Here is a 22,285-nt window from a genome sequence, read left to right on the forward strand (position 1 = left end):
TTTGTCATGGCTACATCTTTCAGTCCATGCTGGAAATGACATCTTTTAGACATAGTTTAAGGCTTCAGTAAGATTTTTTTAATCTGTTTTTCAAGAAATTGTGGCCAAATTTGGATATTTGAGCTGCGGTGGAGCAGATCAAATACTTCAGAAGCGGAATACTCAAGGGTATCATTCCATTGCCCTGCCAGTTAAATCTTAGTAAGTTTAGGTGAGAAGCCAACAGACCAAGAAAGACTGAGATTTTTGTGAGATGCTTTGGTTTAGTGATAAGGGCAGTTATCCTAATTGTGCTCCTGTTCCACATTTGTGCAAGGAAGTTTAATTGACTGGATAAGTCCCTTTTCTTTCTCTTGAGTTACCTGTTTTCTTCCACTTTACCTATTTGCATGCTTGCCGTCCAGTTCCACTCTTGTCCAGTAATTGCGTAAAATTTTAATGAACTTTCTAACTAATACCAGTATTTCTTTATATCAGTGAGAATGGCAACAGTTTCATGCTCAGAGCTGTATATAGCATTTGAATGTTTCTAGAGGGATGTGTTTAGGTGAATTTTCCAGTCAGTGATACACTTGAAAATAACAATACTAGCTTGTTGTTCAATTGCTGAAAATCTAGGATTGTTTGGTCATATTTCCTAAGTATGAGTTCATCTTCCGATTTTGATGAAGAATTTCAATGGGTTTAAGCATAAATTACCTTATTTATGCGTCCTTTGCCTTTTATTTTGACAGCCTTTTGAAGGAATACTTTGATTAACCTCTATGGCCAACACTGTAGTTTTCTTACTTCCCCTTGTGAAGTACACTTGAGTGTACAAAAGGTCCATAAATATGTCAAAAAATATTTTTATTGATCATTAGCCTAAGCCATTTAAATTTAGATGGGTATTTATTTATTTAAGGGTTTTGAGGAGCAACATTACACACTACTGTGGCATGAAATATGGCTTCTGTAGATTGAATTCCAGCTCTCAACAGAAGGTTCTTCAGCCCTGCAACTTTTCTTTTTTTGTTGTTTGGGTTTGCTGTTTTTGTTGAGTTTTTTCCTGCACAAGATACCCTCTTTGTTAACAAAATGCCTTGGTACACTAGCCCTTGGAACTGGTGAGAGTAGTTTCAGTCAGGAGGCTGTTGTCTGTGCAGCCCTCTGTCTCCCCTTCTGGGATGACAGCAATGTGAGCAGTGAAGGCAGCAGAGAATTACGGAAGCACCAAGGATAGTTTCATGAGTAGACATTTAGAAGCTATGCTAGAGTATGACTTATTTTCTTGGTTTTATAGTCCCTTTGATGGCAGAAGAGCCGTCTACCCTTTACTTTGGAAAAGTGGTCTTAATTTTCTAGCCACCCTATGTGTGGCCTTAAGCTTATTTGCAAAAGAATTAGGTGTTCAGAGATGTAACAGAAATAAATGAGACCATTTGAACACCAGTATGTTGGGTGAAACTAGGTACTTTAGAATGAAATGCTGATGGGTTTGGAACTTAAATATTCAAGACTAAGGTATTTCAGTGTTAAAAAAAGCTCTCTCCGGTTCCCCATTTACATGAAAACCTCTCTACAGCTACTTGTGAAGATTTTACCGTAAGTGTTAATGGATTTCTCATGTGGTGGTGTTGAGCATGGTAGATGAAGTCAGGAGGAAGTTAATAATTCAGGAAAGGTTTTTCATGATGTGTGGTAAATAAGGCGCAGGCTAATCACTTGATGAGGAGAGGAAAAAAATACTGATTAACTGATTGTTAAGCTCTTTGTTTTAACCTGAGTACGGTAGAGTCCTGATTAAAATACGTGATGTAGTTAAAGGTTGTTTTCTAATGCATGTATGTAAGTAGGTTAATTATGATCACCCACAGAACACTTTGGGTGTTACACTACCCCACTTCAGAGGGTTTTACAAAGCAGACAATATTACTGTGTTGTTTACCACTTATAACTTCCTAGGTTTAAATCAATTATTTTTATATATTACTTTTTAATATCAATTATATGGGTACAATAATCTTCTCAGGGTTGAAGTTACCTTCAGTTTGGCTTTTTCTTTCTTTGGCATAGATTTCTCCAATTCAGTCAAAATCAGAAGTGCTGGCACTGGTATTTTTTATTACATTGAATAGTCAATAAAGGAGTCATGGTAGATGCTTTTCCAGTGAGTATTGTTTGCTGACTGCATTTCTTTGTGATTTCATTACCAGCTTCAACTTCAGGTCGTCTCCAGTCATTACTGGCTCCATTACTGCTCTCATTTCTGATTTCTCCCTTGTCATGGCTTACTTCTGATGTTCCCCTTTCCCGAGTCCTGATTCCAGAATCTGTCTAGCTTCAGTTCAAGTGTGTTGTCCTGGTGTGGTGGTGTTCTCTTCTGTGTCTTTTACCCCTGTTTGTTTCAACATTGGATGAGTTGAAAGTACTGGGGAAAAAATGCTTTATTTTTGGTTCTAGCTGGCACTATAATACTAAAACAGCATGCTCCACAAACTTATTCAACTACCTCTGTGTAGACAGATATGTTGAGAGAATTTATCTCTGCCCTTGTTGAATGAATATACACGAGGAAGGTTTTCAAAAGCCTCTTGCTTGTCTGCATTTGGATGGATTTGCACGAGAGCAATAATGCAAGGTACAAACTGATACTCAGGCCTCCTGCCACATTTCAGTACCAATTTGCATATATGAGCTATAGCTAATATTTTTTTAAAGGTGGTGACATAGAATGTTTTGCTCTAACCTTGTTTTAGAAATATTTGAGTCATTTCTTCAGAAATTTCCCCAAATTTACCAGGCAATTGTATGAGAAGGTGAACTTAATTTTAGCAAATATTTTAGCAGCTGGAAACAGGAACTTATGAGGCCAAATAACGGGCAACAAAGGGTTCTGGCTTTGTCAGCACTGTGTCTCAGCTTGGTGCAGGGCTTTTTTTCACGTTGTTTTAAAATAGTCATAAGTAGAATTTGTTGTACAATGATAGGATAATTGTATACCATTAAAATTACACTATTTTCAGTCTTAATGTGGAGGACTGCAGTGCTTAAAAGTTGGAATTTCAGACATATATTATGTTTCATTTGAATTTTAAACATAGCTTTTTGTTTCTCTGTAGGATTTATGTCTCAGTGTTCACTAATAGTTTAGTTGGAGCTGTTTTCAGTTACAGGCAAATACAAAAATGTAGATTCTAAAATGCTCAAATTTGAGATTATTAAGGATTTTTATTTGCAATAACATGACTATCAAAACTAATCTTGGCAGTATCTCTTTAGTCACTTGAAATTGGTTACACCCATCTTTTGGCTGCATAATACAGGATCTTAGTTCTTAGGAATGGATTATATTTACAGGGATGATGCAGCCAATTTCCTTGTAGCTGCATCATCTGTTTTAAATGACTTATTACCCACATGTTCATTCTGACACGCTGATTACTGCCTTTTAAAAGTTGTAGTCCTTCACCATAAAAAGCTGTTTCTTCTGCAGACAAGGAAGTACTTTGCAGCTCCCATAGATGTCTCAGCAGCTGACTTGCAGGTATCTGGAATGAAGCTTTGAATGATCAAGTCTTTATGAAATGTTTGCTAGTTTGGTTAAAGACTACAACACAATACTGCCATTTTAGGAAATACTGATAAAACCAAATGCTTCAATAAAGCATTTAAAATTCTTTTTTCTAGGGTAGAAATATTTCTGGTAAATATTTGATCTGAAAAGTGTAGTCTGTACTGGAGTAAGACAGGTCCATCTGGGACAATATCCTGTTCTGCATAAACAAAGGCTAGGTAAGGAAGAGAGGTTTTAGGGTAGGACAGTGAAACCTCCTAGAGCATCCTCCCAGCCCCTCAAAATGCGCAGTGCATGCATTTCCTGGGCTATAGGTGGGGTCAGTGCATGTAACAGGATTGATAATAAGCATTCATGAAAGAAAAAAATTGCTTTTTGAACCCTGTGTAACCTTTTAGTATCCATAAAATTTCATTGCAAGAATTACCATGACCTAAATTTACTCTGTGTAAAGAGCCACTTCTTGTGATCATTTTGCACCTGTCATATAATAATTTAATGTGGTATCTCCTAGGCAGTGAAGCATCTTTCATCCTTGTATTGTTCAGAATACTACAGCCAGAGCACTTAAGACAGCAGTATATTAAAAACGTTATAAGCCTCCATAAAGTTTTTGGGGTGCAGTGTAATTGTCCACGTACTGTCTGTATGACTAATAAGTGCACAGTTCCATACCCAATTTTTAATGCCCTTTTTTGTTCTGATATTAAGCAACTGTTGCTACTGGATCTTGTTTTCAGCCAGATTTGCTATGCAGATTCCAGCATAGCTCTGATCAAAGGCATTGGTTTATTCTAAAGAATACTTTAAAATAAAATATGTATCTGGGTTGATGGTTTCTTGCAGTTGAGACAGCAACTGTTTGAAAAGAACAACATTATTAAGTTCGATAGAACTGGTGATGGACTTTTAACTACAAATGTGCTGCCAAGCTGTATGGCAATGATTGCTCTGTATAATACATTTTTTAAAATTTTTTGAGATAGCTTAATTTAATCTGTTTGTTGTCAGGCTTTATCATTTGTGGGAAGTTTGGGGTGTTGGTTTTTTTTCCCCTAGCTCTGGTTGCTGACCTACTTGTCTGTTTTATAAATAATAATAGTTTTCCTCTTTTAGAGTCAGTCTGCCTGTGTAAATTACAACATAGTTTTTACTAAGAAATTTTTCGAATTTTCTAATGTTTTTATATCGTCTTGGAGATTTTCATATGAATTTCCAATTAGAGCAGGAAGGCCAAATGGTGCAAATGTAATTCTGATAAACAGATGGGAGATTTTAAAAGGTAGTAAAATATAAACAGTATGAGGAGCTTTGATATTGAACAGCATGCTTGCTGTCAAACATCCGTTTAATTTACTTGTTAAAATCTGGAACATAGGCTGGCCATTTGTGATACTTCCTTTTCCTTTCTTAAAGGAAACTGAAAAATGTCATTTGATTGACCCAGTTTATCTTGTAATTTTAAACTAGATTAAATTAAAATTAAAAATGTTAATTTCCTTCAAAGGTGCTGAAAAAGCCATTTTAATTATTAAAACGTATTTAGTAACTACATCACTTTAAGTTTTATTTCAGCACGTTCTTATTGTAGATGTAATTTTTAATCTTTTTAGTTTCTAGGAATAAAATATGTTAGAGATGCTGTACTACTTATGTTGAGTCAGATAACATTAAGTGGATAACATACATTTCACTTGAATGTGTTGTGATACAGCTGTGGGAAAATAATTCTATTGTAAGTATTACTGTAGAAGAGAGTACTGTTGCAATACATATTTACTTTTTTATTGAGTAACTCTTCAGCAAATTAAGTCATTCTAAATTCTTCCGTGTGGACTGCATTAATTTTTTTAAACTGGATTGGCAGCTCTGCTGGTACATTTTAACACCTGACATGGGATGCTTTTGACTTAACTGTCTTTTAAATATCTGCTTTGTCATGTCACATGCAGTTTTGACTTAAACTTAGTTATCTTTACATGTTTTAGTAATTTATGGTGTCTCCTTGATTGTAGTTTGTCTGATGGCATAGTACTGGCATTGTCATTTTATTCAGTGTTTCCATGTTAGCCTTCGTTTTGAGGACCTCATTGAATTCTTGGTACTATTCAAGAGTACGCTCAAGTCCACTTCAGGCTTATGTCTACTTACAGTACATTTGCTAACCTTGCAGAAATTCACTAATTGACATATAAATAGAAGAGAAGAGAAATGCCAGCTATTTGGTATTGAGAGAAAAGCAGGCTGGTTGCTTTCGATTTTCTTTAGCTTCTCTTTTAATGAATGCAGTGTGGTTATGAATGAATGAAATAATTGCTTTGGTTTGCATTTCCTTTAAAAGAGATTTGGAATACTCCTAAAGGTTTTTTCAACTGTTAGCCATTGAATTACTCTGAAGAGAGCTTTAATCATATTTTTGTCCGGTTTCAAGTGCATCATGTTATGTGAAGAAGTTTTCCATAAAAGATGCTATCCAATTTTATGACATTTTAAATAGCTGTGGGTTTTTTCTTCTGTTTTATGGAGTATGTTGGACTTTTTATTGATAAATAAAGGTAAAGTTTTGTAGGAATACTTCTTTTGGATTTAATACTTACAGATAACTTCTAATTTGTTCATTTTGCTCTGCTTTGTTTACAATACTAAATACACACTGTTAAATTTCCAATATACACATTTTATCATGAAAATCTGAGATGAAATAGAAGCAAAAATTCCACCAATTTAAAGCTCCTTCGATTTGGTGCTGTACAGAGGACTTGAGCTTTAAATCAGATGAGGTAGTTCTTTTTCACAGGAAAATGTAATGACACACTTGTAAGTTACTTGCTGTACTTTGTGAATGTTTGCTACATTGTTTATTGGTTGTGATAGTGAAGCATTATTGTAGCAATTATCTTAATAATAAGCGGTCAAATGCTGAAAGCTTTCTGACAACTTGGCATACAACTTTGGCATTAGCTAGCTGCTTGTTCCTCTTGCAGAAGGTTACCAATTAAATTTGCCTAGTTGCATGAAGCAGAGCCTGAGAATATGTAAATCTGAAGGCTGTCTCTTCCTGTGATTGCTGGATTCAGTACATGGTATTGAGAATGCTGTCTTTTCAAAGGCTTTTTGTATTCTGCTCACAGTGTTTGCTGAGCAGAAGCTGTAGCTAAAAATAACTAAAATGAATTTCTCTGTCTCTGTTTCTTTCTCACTGCAGGATGACGTAGCTTTGCCAAGGATTTATCAGCTAAGCAGAAAATGAGCTTAACATCCTGGTTTTTGGTGAGCAGTGGAGGCACCCGACATAGGCTGCCACGAGAAATGATTTTTGTTGGAAGAGATGACTGTGAGCTGATGTTACAGGTAATTGTATCAGCCTTCCATGTGCAACTGCTCAGATCGTGAACTTAATGCACCAGCTTCATGCATTCCTTTTGAAAAATAAATTCCCCGGATGTTGGGGGAACAGTTTTTTCGAAGAATCTTTTGTGTCCATAGAAAAAAAACTTAGTTTAAATGTATTGCTATCAATCATAACTTAAGCTGAAGTTACTGCTTAAGTACAGAGAATCACATTTTCTTTGTATAAGTCACATGCAGAATGCAAGAATAGAAGATGGAATAAATTTTGCAATATGACCAGTAAAGTAAGTAGACTGTTTTCCATAAAATGTGATAACGTTAAGAGAGCTGGCTGCTTTTGAAAGGAGCCTTCTTTTTTCAGCAACTTGTAATCTAATTTAGTCACATGACTTGATGTAACTCTGTCCCTATGCCCTGATTGTGTTGTACAAGGGAAAATGAAATTAGTAGAGAAGAGTATTTCTCTATCTCTAAGGAAGTTGAATGACTCAGTTTCAATATAATTGAAAATACACAAGTCAAAATAGCTTGATCCTTCAGTAACTTCCTCAACTTTGAGGATCACTCTGTGGAACTCTTAGATATGTGTAGCTGTGTTGTTATGTAGCCACATTGCACGCACTTTGCCCTGTCAAAGCTGTAGTCCTCTGAGCTGCCTTTTGCTAAAATATATTTTTTTGAATGACTAATGGTAGTATTTTGGGAGTTTCTTCTTAAATTTTTGTCTTTGTTTACCATAGAGCTCTTAAGAAGATTGAACTTCAAAACTAATATTCTCTACCCTTCCTACCATTCAATAAAGTATTTTTTTTTATTTTTTTGTTCCCAAAAGTTGTGTATGCAGCCGTTATTGGCCAAATTAGAATCTTACTTGCAAATGAAGTGCCATGAGATGTAATCCTACGTGTAATACTCAGAATGTAGCATCTCTAGTAAACTGCATTTGGCTCTTAGCCTCAGAAGGCATTCAGATGTTTTATTGGTGATGTTAGAAAGCAGTTGAAAATACTCTTAATTACTCTTTAGCAGCAGATAGGATGATGTCTTGGTAATTTATGTGGAAAGTATTAAAAAAAACCCAAACAAACAAGAAACACACAGATAAACCCACCAACATCCAAAACAACAAAAGAAAGGCAACCAAAATGCCCCACCTGACTGGTTCCAGCCCAGTAGGTTATAATCCAGAAATGCTTTTATTTTACTAGTAACTTGTTTTAGAGGGCTATTGTCTGTGAATAAGGGAGTTTCTTCTTTCTCTGCTGTGCCATCCATGGTAGATCAGTCCTTAGAGTGAAGCATTTATTCTTTTGTGTTACTGAACTTCACCTTCAAAGGTAGCTGCCTCTTTGATTAATACTGTGAATAGCTTTGAGTTATTTACAAACATTATTTGTTGTGTATTTACTTCAGAGTTAGTGAAAAAAAATCAAGGGGCCTGGTGACTTCCACGAATATTCTTTTTAGCCTGCTGGTATGTTAGGTCTACATGCCAGCATGACTGTAATACCACACAGTGCTTCAGGGGGAGGAACCCACCCAAAGAAAAGCTAATAATGTGTTCTTGTTCTGTATGTATAGCTCTTTGTGCAGGACCTTCCTTTCCACTCTTGACAACTTGGTTGTTCTCTTATTGCAAAGCATGTGGACAATGCATGATGAAGAAAGCAGAATTTAATGCTTTTATTCATAATTGCTTGACAGAAAACATGTTATAAAGGCTTTAATGAAAAGAGTTTCAACTCCGTTTCATGCTTGATAGACCTCAGATCTGTACCTAACACTGTTGTTCTAAGAGACTTTGTTCACATCTGGGAATACAGATTTGCCTTTTTTTAATAAATAAGGTGAAGTCTTCCTGTTTAGCTAGCATCAGCCTGCTTGTGGATAAATACTAAATTTTCCCCTTCTTTCACCTTTATGGTTAGAAATCTTTTTTTGAATGTTGATGGAGAAATCATCTCCAAGAAAATAAAATACATTATTCACAATATCAGAATTATTTGCAAAGAAGAATGCATTTATTTTCTGTATTCTGAATATTTTCTTAGTAGTCTGGATTGAATTGAAGAGTATCTATCTAAAATAATACCATTTACAAATTTTTTTTAAACTGAGGATGGAGTTTTCCTCTTTATATTCATATGGCTCTTACTGCAGTTATTCTGTGATTCTTATTTCTGCAGTCATATATAAATCTTTGTACTGGATCTGGCTGGTTGGTGGGGATTTTTTAATAGAAGCCATTACAGTACTATGTTTTGGATTTGTGACCAAAACACTGTTGATAACACACCACTATTTCAGCTGGTGCTGTTTCAAGGCATTCTCTCACTTTGCTCTTCCTACACACCCTTGACTGGGGGGGTGCACAAGAGGTAGAGAGGGAGCACAACCAGGACAGCTGATCCGAACTGACCCTGTGACATATAATGTGTTGTGTTTGGCAATGAAAACTGAGCAGGGGGTCTTTGGGGAGGATACCCATTGCTCAGAGATGGTCTGGGCACTGGGCTGCTTGTGGGAGGTGGTGATTGCCTTCTCATCGCTTGGTTTGTTTTACTTCTTCTTCCTTCTTCCTCTTTCCTTTGCTGCTGACACTTTACCCATGAGTTCTTTCCTTTTGCTCTTCCTGTTCTATCCCACATCCCGCTGGGGCAGCGGAGGCTGAGTGAGCAGCTGTGTGGTGTTCAGCTGCCAGCCAGGGCACCGCAGTCTTATTAAAAGGAATTTTAAAAGCCCTTAAATTTGAGTGGAAGGCTGCAGTAACTAAGCCAAAGGAAAAAAGGCATTTGAAAGACTTGCACAGTCTTTGCACCTGTAAAGACCAGCTGAAATGAATAAAAAATATGTCCAGTTATATGCAAGTAATCTGAACCCGAGGAGAACTGTAATGTTCTTCAGAATTTCAAGTGTTTCTATAAAAGCCACGGTCTTGAGTAATCATTCTTAGTATTTCGGTTGATGTGACACAGTATCATGAAGCTTTGGGGATCTTTTTCTGTCCTTTCTGTTTTAATTTATTTTTAAGAGGACGTAGCACATAAAGATAATTAAATAAATTATTATTGATACAGTATGTATTTGAATAACAATGTTGAAAGAAGTTAAGAATTTTTTTCAATAGCTTAGGTAAAAATAGGGTAATTCTTGGTGCATTGGTTCCACTTGAGTGTGGAAAAATGTAATCTCTGGTTGATATTGTAGGCTCAGCAGAACATGCACATCAATGAATTTCATTGTATTGAGATTGTTTTCACTTGAAAGGTTACTAAGTTAGTAGAAAATGAACTGTGTTGCTGTGTCTTCATCTGCCATTAAAAACACTTAACTGGTGTAGTATATTAGTGCAGCTTATAGTGGCAGGGAACTTGTTCCTTTGTCTGTCTCTTCCTTATTCTCCACTCCTCTTTGATATCCTGCCCTCCCACTATACCCCCCAAAAATGCAGAGCAAAATAAAAAGTCTAAAAATAAAATAGTAAGTATAAGCAGAAGAACACTTATTTTACTTCTTTGAGGAGAAAGCAAAACAGTCAAAAAATTACATGGAAAGGAAGAATGAGAAAGTAAATTGGAAATAAGGAAAATAATAGCAGCAAGTCTCAAGAGATAGAGAAGGAATGAGGTGATAACTATGGGATTGCAAGAGAAAACATTTCCTTAGGAGTAGTAATTGTATGTCTTGATGCCTTGAACTGGCTAGTGCACCGGTAAGGCAGGACTCCTAGAACTGGCAGACCACAAATGCTGGTACACAGAAGTCTCAGACAGAAATGTACCATTCTCTGTGCAATACAGTCCTTAAAAATGAGTTGAGTAGCAAGGGTAGAAGATGCAAACCTGAAATTAGGAAGGATGCTGGTGGAAGGAATTTGCTGCTATGCAATCATGTTGTGACAGTGCACTAGCAGAATTACTGGCCAACGTGAGATCAAGTGTGGGCAGGTGGAAAAGATGAGCTGTGGTCTCCATTCACTTGGGAACTCTTGTAGATGTCCAGGTGTTGACCATATGCATCCGTGTAGGAGCCATACATCCAGCCCCATCTCTCTTGCTTGCCGTCAGCACCCCAGGCTGCAAACCCTTGGCCATGAGTGAGTGCTGAAAGAGGGACTTGGCTGTTACGGAGCTGCTGTTCTTGGATGAAATAGTAGCAAGGATTGTTCCTCATCTGTGTGGTGATGTTCAGATGTGAAGTAAGAATTCATTAAATAAATAAATAGATACTGAAGTGCTTAAGGAAGGACTGAGAAAGTCAGAACTGATGGGAATAGTAATTCAGGAACTGCTCAGACATTTAGTGATGAGGCTATAGCTAATTGGTTCAGGAAATTGACATCAAGGAGAAACAATTTGAATGCTTGTATACTACGGTAATTATCCCAGATGTGTGACAGGAAATGGTGTGTTTCAGAGAGAGCAGCAGCACCCCGAATCGTAGTCTTGATTTGAAAGATGCATGTAATTAAGGGGAGAGAGTAAGAAATAAAGTGAAGTTGATGATATTAGATTAAACATCATTGATACTAGAGTGGACTGAAAAAAAGAAAACCTTTGGATGAGATATACCTGGATCTGACATCATCATATTTAGGGAAACATTAAGAAAATAATTATTGTGATTTAATTTTAGGATTCTGCTATGGGTACCTGATTTGTGTTAGAGATTGTCTTTTTCATATGTGGGACTAACTTTTTTATATAATTTGAATAAATGTGCTATGTAGAAAGAAAATAATCACACTGCTCTAGGAAACAGCCATAACCACTTCATGTGGTTTTCAAATACCTGTTTTATTTTCTTTAATGTGTTTTAGTCACGGAGTGTGGACAAGCAACATGCTGTACTCAACTATGATGCCTCTACAGATGAACACCTGGTGAAGGATTTGGGCAGCTTGAATGGGGTAAGTTAACATCAGAAATGGATAGCTCCTCACAGTGTTCTGTATCTTCGTTTTGGGATTTCTTTGAGCAATTATTAATTGTACATTAATACCTTTTTAATGCAAGACTGGAAATGGGGGAACATTCAAAAGGAGAGCATAGTCTTTGCAGGGTTTTTCCACTGCATGATTTTTAAAGGGCTGCAGTTAATTCCAGTAATAAGGGACCTTGGCAGTAGGAAAAGCTCAGAACATTAAAAAGGAATATGTTATACTTCTGTATTTCAGAATTGTAAAAAAAAAAAGAGAGTCTTGTATATACTGTGTAAAAACACCAACGTATTTCACTCTCTAAAATGTACGATTATGGTATGGATTTTATTTCATGTGCTATTCCTTTTTCTCCTGCTACGATAGAGGAAAGAATGTTGAACTGTACTTCATATGTGGAAAAAAATTAAGTATGCAATAACCATGTTGTATGAAAATCCGTTTAACTAATTTAGTTTTTCAGAATCATTTTTATTAAAATCTCTATGAATAATTTGTGTCAAGTAATTGCAAACACAGGAAAAATCCAAAGTTATGAGAAAAGTAAAGATTCATATGACATTTTATGTTTTAAGGCTTTTCTAGGAATTGCATATTCAGTAGTCTAGCTAAGCATCACTTATTATAAAAGTTCTTAATATTATAGCAAATTATTTAAAATGTAGTAACTTTGTCATAATTTTGTAGCCCTTTCAATACTTCTTTATGAACTGTGTATTTGCACTAGTTATGGTTGTTATTTTATAACTTTAAATGTTTGGCTCTGTCATGAATATGTACAGAATAAAATCATGAGTTCATCTGTGACTGCTTATTTGAATAATACTTAGAAAGCTACTGATAGTGAATGGTTTTGTCAAATGCTTCAATAAATTGAAGATGAAGAAGAACTCTCAAGTTACTGCCTTTTGATCTTGTAGTGCATTTCAAAAAACTCTGTCACTATCTCTATTAGCTTTTCTGTGTTTTAAGGTAACTAACTCAGCCTTCCAAGGAGTCAGAGTCTCAACTCTACGTGAAACCACTGAAGGGCTATATCCTTTGAACAGTTGTAGACATACAAGGACTTTGGTCCTTAAATATTTAATATACTTCTGTATTTTCAAAGTCGGTGTGCTGTTTCAAGCCAGTGATGAAGAATAAGTTCAGCACATAGAATTTTTTTGCTGACCGTTTTATTTTATTCCCTAATTCTTTAACTCCTGTAGTCAGTAGGCATATCATCAGATTTTCATTGCCATGTCACAAAACTGGAATTTAATAGAAATATATGTTAAAAGGCCTTCTTTCAACTCCTTTTTTTGCCTCTCATAAAGAGCTTTCAGTGATTTGCTTCACTTGATCTAATTCATTCTCAAGTTTGAGGTGAAGCTTCTGTTGCTTTAGAGCTGTTTACTCAGAGACATCAAAGGAACTCTTTCTTCCCACGGTTTTGGGACAAGGAATATCAACTCAGAGGAGTTCAGTCCTTGCTCTTTGTCTTCATAATGTTTTCCTTACTATCACTTTCCCATTGTGCTTTTCTTTTATACCTCTGTCCACCTGGTTTCCGGTTAAAGGAGAAAACACGTTATTTTTGTAACACTATACTTAATTGTGTGGCAGAACAATGCCTCAGTACCATATGGTGAACTAGGTAATAATTCTTCTAGTCTAGCTGCTGTTTTCACTGAGAACACCATGTCCCTAGTAGCTAAGTGCCTCTTCCAGTGCTTCAGCAGCTTCTACCCTTTCTTATTTTGCATACTTCATCAAAAGATTTATTTTGCATCTCTCCAGTTGGTCCCATCTCTTTTGAGAACAGATGCATACTTTTCTTAGTATACAGGACTACTCCATTCCTGGTGTGATGCACTTTAACCACTGAAGATAGTTCAGAGTTTAAGGGCAGATGGCTAATACCAGTACTTTTGTTTTGAGTGTTATGAGTCTTATGATTTCACAAGCTGAACTGTAATTGCACCTGATTCCCTAATGCCTGAATATTCTTATATGTATGGTTGATTCACACTCAGTTCAGTGAAAAGGTTACAGGAGTCTTTTTCCTGGACTTCTAAATCTAGAAGTCTTTATCCTGGACATCTAGATTTGAAAATAAAGCAAAAGTAAATTTGAGTCAGTTTTACATGAAGTAAAATTTTATTTCTGATAGTCTATTGTGACTCATTCTGGACAGTCCTGGGTTTTATTCTTTTTGCCATACAAAAAAGATGAAGGAATTTTTCTTTCCTGAAGAAAATGTGTGCAGTTCCTAGTATGTAATGAATATTTCTCTAGTATCAGTAGAATTCAACTGTACTTTCTCCTTTGACTTGTGAACTCAAAAACATACCAGAAGAAGTATTAAACACCCATGACTCTCTTGAATAACATTCTTCTCAGGAATATTTATAGGATATCAAAGTCCTTTCACACTGATGTTTCAGGACTGGATTGTGAAAAGCTTAGCAAACTTTATGAAGGCTTAAAGACAGTTGACTCTCACTATTTGAGGAATAAACTTTAGAAATCATGTGAATGGAATGATTTAAAGGGGAAAAGAATTCTTTATTTACACGGTAACTAGCTTTTTCAAGCTAGCTTTGTCTTGCATCCCAAAGCATGTGATGAGATTGTAAAGCTCCAGTGGCAAAGTAACTAAGACTTGGTTGTTGTTTGCCATCAGTTCAGTCATGAGCATGAGGATATTGGTAGGCTGCACACACAGCCTTTGGAGTTCTCTGCTTTGGGTATGCTGCATGCACATGAATTTCAGAAATCCAACCTGGGAGGAAAAATGCATACATTCATATATACATACATGTCTGCAAGGTGGCCTAAATTTTCTTGGTTTACTAAAATTTAGATTGCCTTGAGGATAGTCTTCACATGGGTTCTTACCCTGGACTCTCAAAATGTTAAAGTGAAATAAATATGGCTGAAACATTACTGAAAGTTTCATGCTTACAAACCATTAAATAGTTGTACCTTTTATTCTTATTTCCCGTGGAAGATATTTTCTGTGAAGTAGGTAAATAATTTTTTAAATAATGAAATAAACATTGTTTTCCTTTAGAAAAAGAAAATTAAATGGAAGATCCTCTTACTGTTTTGGGGAAGGAGATTGTTTGTTTCTAACCACAGTTCATTTAATACTAGACTCATATGAGTGATAGAACCATTTAAAGATTCAGATTCTTGGCCTATTTAATTATTCAAGTTTTTCCAACTTCAAAGTGCTTATAAAATTGCATATTTCAACCGTTTCTTTGTTTAGAAACATGTACATGTTGTAGAATTTTTAAGTTAGAAGTAGAATGATCCTGTAGGGTTGCAATATACTGAATTCTTATCGCTGATTTTTGGTGTTACTCAGATGCACTGATTTGGTCCATGTTTTCCTTAAGTCCTTTGACAATGATTAGAAATAAGCTGCCTCAGAACTCTCATATCTAATGCTAAATGCTGTACAAATATGATGATAAATCAATTCTGGCAGTTAATTGGGTTTGAAAAAGCAAATTACAAGAAAAATAGTAAGTGGAGGTGCTAATTCAAGGGAACATGAATCAACACTTCCGTGAATCTTGCTAACAAGATTAAACGTGCAAGGAATTTTTCAAGGCCAGTGTGCAACTTGGTTAGCTACTGGTGTTTCACTTTTCTTTTGACTTAGTTTATTAAGTATCTGGCAGTTTGAGCTTACGGTTTCCTTGTGAATCACCAGTAGAAAATTTGTGGTGCTGAAAACTTTCTTATGAAATTAAGTGATCTAATTTTATTGTTTGGGAATTTAACAGCATTTCTTTCTGTCCTCATTTCTTTTTGTAGACATTTGTGAATGATGTGAGGATTCCAGAACAGACATACATCACTCTGAAGTTAGAAGATAAATTGAGATTTGGATATGATATCCTTGCCATAAAAACGCACAGTGTCGGGACACACTTTTCTTGTTAGAAGTATGGTTGTGTTAAGTGAAGGGTTCTCATTACTACAAAAATGCCTGTATTAGAGAAAATCTCAGGGTTTAGAATATTCTTCCTTGGTCTGAACTATTGATAAAGTGCATTTCATTTTCTCTCGCTGCAAGAAACCTCAACTTTCAATTACAATTTAGAACATAATGTGTATCTTCTGTGTTGCTAAAAAGTACTACTTTTCTTTGAGGCAAATACACGAATATTTGTATCATATGCAATTGTATACCAGTAGAGAAGATAAGATTACAATTAATTATTCAGTAATCTACTGAATGGAAAAAAAATGACTTGTATTGTTATGACACTAAGGTATCCACTCAGTCTTCTGTTTACAAATAGTAAATAGCTTCATTTGCTTTGATGAGTATGATAGTGTATGGTATCCTAAAGGCATCACCATTCTAGTGGCATAACAGGCTGCACAATTGTTGCTTTTCTGTAAAATCCTCTTGTGAATTCAGAATTTTTTTAGTATTTTCCTTATCATTTCCTACATACTAATCTTTTTACTGTGGTCAGGGGAGAGATGAGAGTCCCTGAAGAAGCACTTAAGGTAACAGTGTGCAGTTCCTGCATGTTTTTCTGCTATTGTGTAGTTATTATAACATAGGGATTTTTTTTCCCATTCTTTGAGGGTTTGTGTTTTTTTCTCTATTTAATGTCATATAGCATGAAAAATTCACAAGCCAACTCCAGTTATCCCAAAAATCTTCAGAGGCAGAAGGATCGAAACAAAGCAGCTCCAAAAGTTCAGAGTCCAAGGTAACAGACTCCACAGCTGAAGTGCACCACAAAACTACAGAAGCCCTGAAATCTGAAGAAAAATCAGTGGGTAAGGTTCATTTTTTTTGTTGCAGAAGCACAAAAACTTGGAAAGGATGTTAATTTGCTTTGGTAGGATGCTCGTGAAATTCTGGAATAGTAAAAATTTCACATATGTGAACTTTTAACCATACTTTAGCTGTAAATAATAATTTTTGGAAGTTAATTTCTACCTTTTTTACAGTAACATTCAAGTTTTAAGAAAATTTTTTAAGAGAGATTTAATCAGCATTTATAAGATTTTTGCATGTCTCTTTCCCCAAATCACAAACAAATTTTTAGCATTTGTGGCAGGAAAACGCTATTTTTTGCAGTTTAACTGAAAGTGTTTGTTCAGAAGCAGTTTGTACTTTTTACCATCACCATTACCAAGTGCACTTTTTTTTCTTTGGTTGGTTTGGGTTTTTTTCCTTTTTAAATGGATGGGAGTTTTTTTTGTTTGTTCTATAGCTCCTAGCATTCATTGTTAGATGTGTCAGGATATATCCTAAGTGTTCTATTGTGGTTTAAAGATTTTTAGGTACTGTAGTTTCAGCCTTGTTTCTGCATCATCTTTCATAGTTATTTAATGTGTCGTGGTGGCTTTGCTGTGAGTAACTTCATCTGGGTTGTATTGCATCCAGCTCTGGGCCCCCAGTATGGGAAAGATTTGGACTGTTGGAGTGAGGCCAGAGGAGGGCCAAAAAGATGAGCAGAGGGCTGGAGCAGACAGGCTGTGAGATAGAGTTGTTCAGCCTAGAGAAGAAAAGGCTCCAGGGAGACCTCACAGCAGCCTTTCAGTACCTAAAGGGAGCTTGTAAAAAAAGAGGAAGAGCATATTTACACAGGCAGATAGTGATTAAAAACTCGGTGGAATGGTTTCAAACTTAGAGAGGAGAGATTTTGATTCGATGCTAGGAAGAAATTTTTTACTGTGAGAGTAGTGAGCTACTTGAACAGTTGTTCAAAGAGTTTGTGGGTTTCCCATACCTGGAAGTGTTTGTCAAGGCCTTGAGCAAACTGGTCTGGCAAAAGACCCTTCCAACCCAAACCATTCTCTGATGAACTTAAGCATGAGGCTTGCTGAAGTGTAGTGGATATAACCACAAGAATGAGAAAGGGATCAGGTATTGTTGTTTCCTTAATATGGGACTGTCTAGGTCAGATTTTCTTAGGTCAAGGCTGTACAATTTTGTTTAGGTTTCAGGTATTCTTCCAGAAGACTCACTTCCCTTCCCCACATATGGGATTCTGTGCTATACCTGATTAACCTGTTTGGTTTATTGTCTAATCCAGCATCCTGTTAAGCATACACAAAGTAGCGCAGTGGCGGGGGGTTTATCCTCATCTTCTATTTTTCTTTTCACTCTTCCAAAAATAGGAGTCAAACTTAAGGATAGGGATTTATATTTGAGTGCAACTCTCAGAAGCTTTTTGGGGATTGATTCTCACACTATTGCTATATAAATGCATATCTGTTCACTATTGCTAATTCAGTGCACAGGAATAGAATTATGGAATGGTTTGGGTTGGAACAGACCTTAAATAACACATATGTTGCATCCCCTTGCCATGGCCAGGGACAGCTTTCACCAGACCAGGTTGCTCAAAGCCTCATCCAACCTGTCCTGGAACACTTCAGAGATGAGGCATCCACCAATTCTCTGTGCAACCATCAAGTTTTTAAAAACAATGTAGTATTGACGAAGGCACAATGCTGTGTAAAAAGAAAGTACTTAATGTCTTAAAATCATGTTGAAACCTTTGGCATGGCTATGAAATCATCTGTGGAATGCAAGTGTATAAAATACTGAAAAAAAAGTTGATATTCCTAATAGGTAAAGTAACAGACAAGCTCCTAATACAGATTTTAACAGATGATTTTTTTTATATAAAGACTCTTTAAAGTATATTCAGAACATCTGTATGATGCTAGAATAGCTAAATCTCTGTAGGGTGAAGTATTCTTCCAAAAAATCGGATCAAACCTAACCCAGCCAATTTATCATCAAGTTAGAAATTCTAATTATGTCAGTGGGTTTTTTCTTATTTAATTTTTGCATTTAAATGTATTTAACCGTGCGTATAGCACTTCTAATTGTACTGTAATTTAACTAATACCTTTAAAAAACCCCAGCCTTTAAAACTGGTTGTGCTTAATAATGTTTTACACACAAGGTACCTTTCAGCCCTCTGTAGTAGCTGTCAGCAATTTGGAACCTTGGCAACACTGCAAAATTTGATCAGTTTTTCATGGAGTGAGTTCAGATTTCATTGGAAGGTCAATGTGGGTAAGAATGAGAATCTTCTCACAGAAATAGCAGCAAACAGCTTTTAGGAATGTACTGCTCTCTTGATGACTTCAAACTGAAAGAAGAAATAATATTTACAGTTATATCAGGCTAACAATAAGAGATGCCAGCTGCCTTTGCATACACATTTGTGCCAGAAGTTTTGATCAGGTCATTAGTAAGCTTTTATATTTAGAACCCAGATCAGTTGTCCAGCCTCCAAGTTTGTTTTGTATTTAGGCAAATGCATGCAACCATTTCACTTCAGCTTCCAGGAGAAATGATCCAAGCAAATTACTTTCTCGTCATGTTATTTTGACCTAAATATCACAGCTAAACAGAAAAGTCATATCCTCTGCTTTGGGCTGATTTTATAGATCTTTCTGCCATGCCTCGTGGGACACCTCTGTATGGACAGCCAGCCTGGTGGGGTGAAGATGAAGCTGATGAAAAAGGTGGTTGTAAGCCAGATAGCAAGCATGAAGCAAAAATGCCTGAGACAGGGGCTTCGGGTAAGTCAGTTGTCTTATTTTTGTTTGGTTTATTTTTCTCTTTACTGAACTGCATGTATTCTTAATTAGGGAACTAAACAGATATTAATGTCTGGAAGTTTCACAGTTTGCATAGATGAAAGCCTGTTAAAACTTAGGGTAGTTTAAAAATACGTATTTTGCGAGAAACGGTGCATTTCCAGAGATCAATTGCACATGTGATGTGTCAGTTTTCTAGTATATAATACCATTTTTCTATCAGTAAGTGTATCAAGTAACATTGCCTGAACCAATGTGTCCTCTTTTTCAGTTTAATCCATATCTGTCATTTTATATGCATAGGAATATTTCATGGAAATAATTTCTGAAAATAAATGGTAGTGTTTTATATTTGTGCCTGGCTTTTAGCTATATAAGGTTATCTGTGCTAACATTTTCTTGTGTAATTCAGAAATGCTGTATTAGTGGGAATTGCACATCATAGTTCTTGAAGTAAAGATTTGAGCAGTCTAAAGTTAAACTGGTAATGTTTATTTCCCCATAACACAGACCTTTTTATTGGTTAACTTGTCTAGACACAGTATGTATTGCCAAAACTTCTATCTCAGTGCCTATAATTAGGCTTTTATATCTATCGTCAGGCATATAAATAAAGTGACTGCTATTCTAATAAAGACAGTAACTTAAAACTTGCTCAAGTTAGGCCAAAATTCAACCATGTTTGTTTAGTTCTTTAGACACACGTTTAAGGTCCAACAGTTTTAAGTTTGCAGTTTTTTAAAGTACTTTAATTGAGGTGAGAATTTCTCTTTTCTGTCATAGTACTTGCCTTGGTTAACATGAATCATATTTTGCAGGAGCTGGAGGGAAGTCTAAAAACATGTAGATCAAACTAAATGAACACTTCAGTGTAGTGAAAGCAAGGTCTTTGGAATTAACTTTTTGCCATAGCCTTTTTAATGACCTTTTTCATATTATTCTAAAGTTGTCATCATTCAGACAGTAGGGTAAATCCATTAAGATTTGGACTAGTATAAAGAAACCAGATGAAAACATTTAAATTCGTTTTCCCTCATTAAATATAGGATTATTGAAAAGTAATATCCTAAAGTCTGTGTTTTTGATGCGATGCCATGCCATTAGCAAGGTGTGACACAAGATGCCAGCTGGTATTTAGTAGTGTGCCTATTCTTATTTTTTATAATTTTAAATTGCTTTTTCAGAAGCATCAAATTGCATCAAATGGTTTACATGCTCATGTATTTATTTTATCAAGAGATTTTTCGGCAAGTGACCAGTGCTTCTATCTTAGTTCCTGAGTTCCAAGAAAAATAAGATTCCAATTTGTACTCAAACTGATCATGGAGATGCCATCTGTTTCAGCAGTAGACAAAAATAAATTTGTTCTAGACTGAACTTCAGTAATTTTTGACATGATTTGCTTATAAGTCATCATAAGGTAAATGATGAATAGAGAAAATGTATTCATATTTTCTGAAGTATTTAAATTTTTTTGTTTGTTTTCCATATATATACACTGTAAAAAAACTAAATTTGGGCCCAAAGCCTTCTTGGCAAATACATTTCTTCCTTTCTTTTTTTCAAAAATATTACAAATTCCTTTTACTTACGTTGTTGCTTTTGTTTAGCTATGAATGTATCTCATTAATAGTATTGATCTAACTAGAGTGTAGGAATAGGTTTTGTTTCCTCAAACTGAAAAACTTATAAAGCTGCAGGAATGGAATTCAGTTTGAAACAAAATACTAAAGAATAGCTTAGGTGAAAGGAAGACACGAGAAAAAGCCAAAACCTGACATTTTTGCAAAACTTTAATTTGTGAGGATGTAGAATTACAATTCCTTGTATAGACAAATGATTTATTTATTGTGATCACTTAATCTCTGAGTAGACACTAATTGTATGTTCTACTAGTCTGGTTTTTGACTGTTGCAGATATTTTTTAGTAGTGTTGGCAGAGTGTCTGAGGGGAGAATCCATATAAGAGTTGGCATTTGCTTCTATGGACACTTCCACAGTCTCAGAACACTGTGTCTGTGTAGAAGTGTGAAAAAGACATTCTGAATGTTTTCATGCAATTATAAAATCATAAGGTTTTTGGGCTGCTTTTGCCTACAATTGCGTTCTATGAAAAGATGAACTTCTTTTCAACAAATTATTATGTATTTTCTTCAAGCACTTAGGTTTTATAATGTAGATTAATATAATAGTAGGAAATCACTATGAAGACACACTTGTATGGAAGAAAATTGGAAGCTTCACAAGACTGTCATGCTTGAATATTTTTAAAATATAAGCCAGCTTTAATAAAAAATGTTCAAGATTGGTGCAGTTAATTATTCTTTCATGGGTTAAATTGTACTAAGTGTTTAAAACTGATCTAGGACATGCTTTTTAATATAAACTGTCTAAAAGTAAGTACATTACAGGTGAATTCTAAACTAACTCAAATCAATAAAGTCTAATAACATTTTAACAAAGTAATCCTATTAAAAATCTTTTGTCATGCTTTATTGATTTATTACATGATTATTTACTGAATAGAAGACTTGAATTCTAAGAGATGGGGCAAGGTTTAATGAGGAGATTGAAGCGGGAGATTTGTTTCTGTTAAGCCAACTATAGACAATTAGTCTTTACAGTCTCAGGTTAATAAGATTATTTCAATGTTACTGTATTTCTATTACAACACAAACTCACTAATGAAAATTATTTACAAACAGAGCAGAATAGTCTGGAAAACTTTGAAAAGAAAAGTCCTTTCTACATTTTGCAGATATCTGTAATGCTCCAGTTTAATGATCCATAGGTCTACTAGTCTCTATTAAAATGAACAGTTGTGTGTACATCTCTGGTGTGACTTTCTGCTGCAG

The 22,285-nt window shown here is 35.4% G+C and overlaps 1 protein-coding gene across 9 annotated transcripts in view; it reads left to right on the top strand.

The window, feature by feature from the left end:
* The window catches only part of CEP170 (centrosomal protein 170), a 95,692-nt gene that overhangs the window by 17,844 nt on the left and 55,563 nt on the right, over positions 1–22,285 (top strand). For all 9 annotated transcript variants that reach the window (XM_048296290.1, XM_048296291.1, XM_048296282.1 and 6 more), the window contains exons 2-7: positions 6,762–6,907; positions 11,727–11,816; positions 15,657–15,735; positions 16,303–16,361; positions 16,478–16,640; positions 19,278–19,412. In XM_048296290.1, coding sequence (XP_048152247.1) covers positions 6,803–6,907; positions 11,727–11,816; positions 15,657–15,735; positions 16,303–16,361; positions 16,478–16,640; positions 19,278–19,412 — 631 coding nt within the window. In that variant the 5' untranslated portion in view covers positions 6,762–6,802. The remainder of the gene's footprint in view (positions 1–6,761; positions 6,908–11,726; positions 11,817–15,656; positions 15,736–16,302; positions 16,362–16,477; positions 16,641–19,277; positions 19,413–22,285) is intronic.

The sequence above is a fragment of the Corvus hawaiiensis genome, chromosome 3, assembly GCF_020740725.1.
Source record: "Corvus hawaiiensis isolate bCorHaw1 chromosome 3, bCorHaw1.pri.cur, whole genome shotgun sequence".
In the NCBI taxonomy this organism is placed as follows: Eukaryota; Metazoa; Chordata; class Aves; order Passeriformes; family Corvidae; genus Corvus; species Corvus hawaiiensis.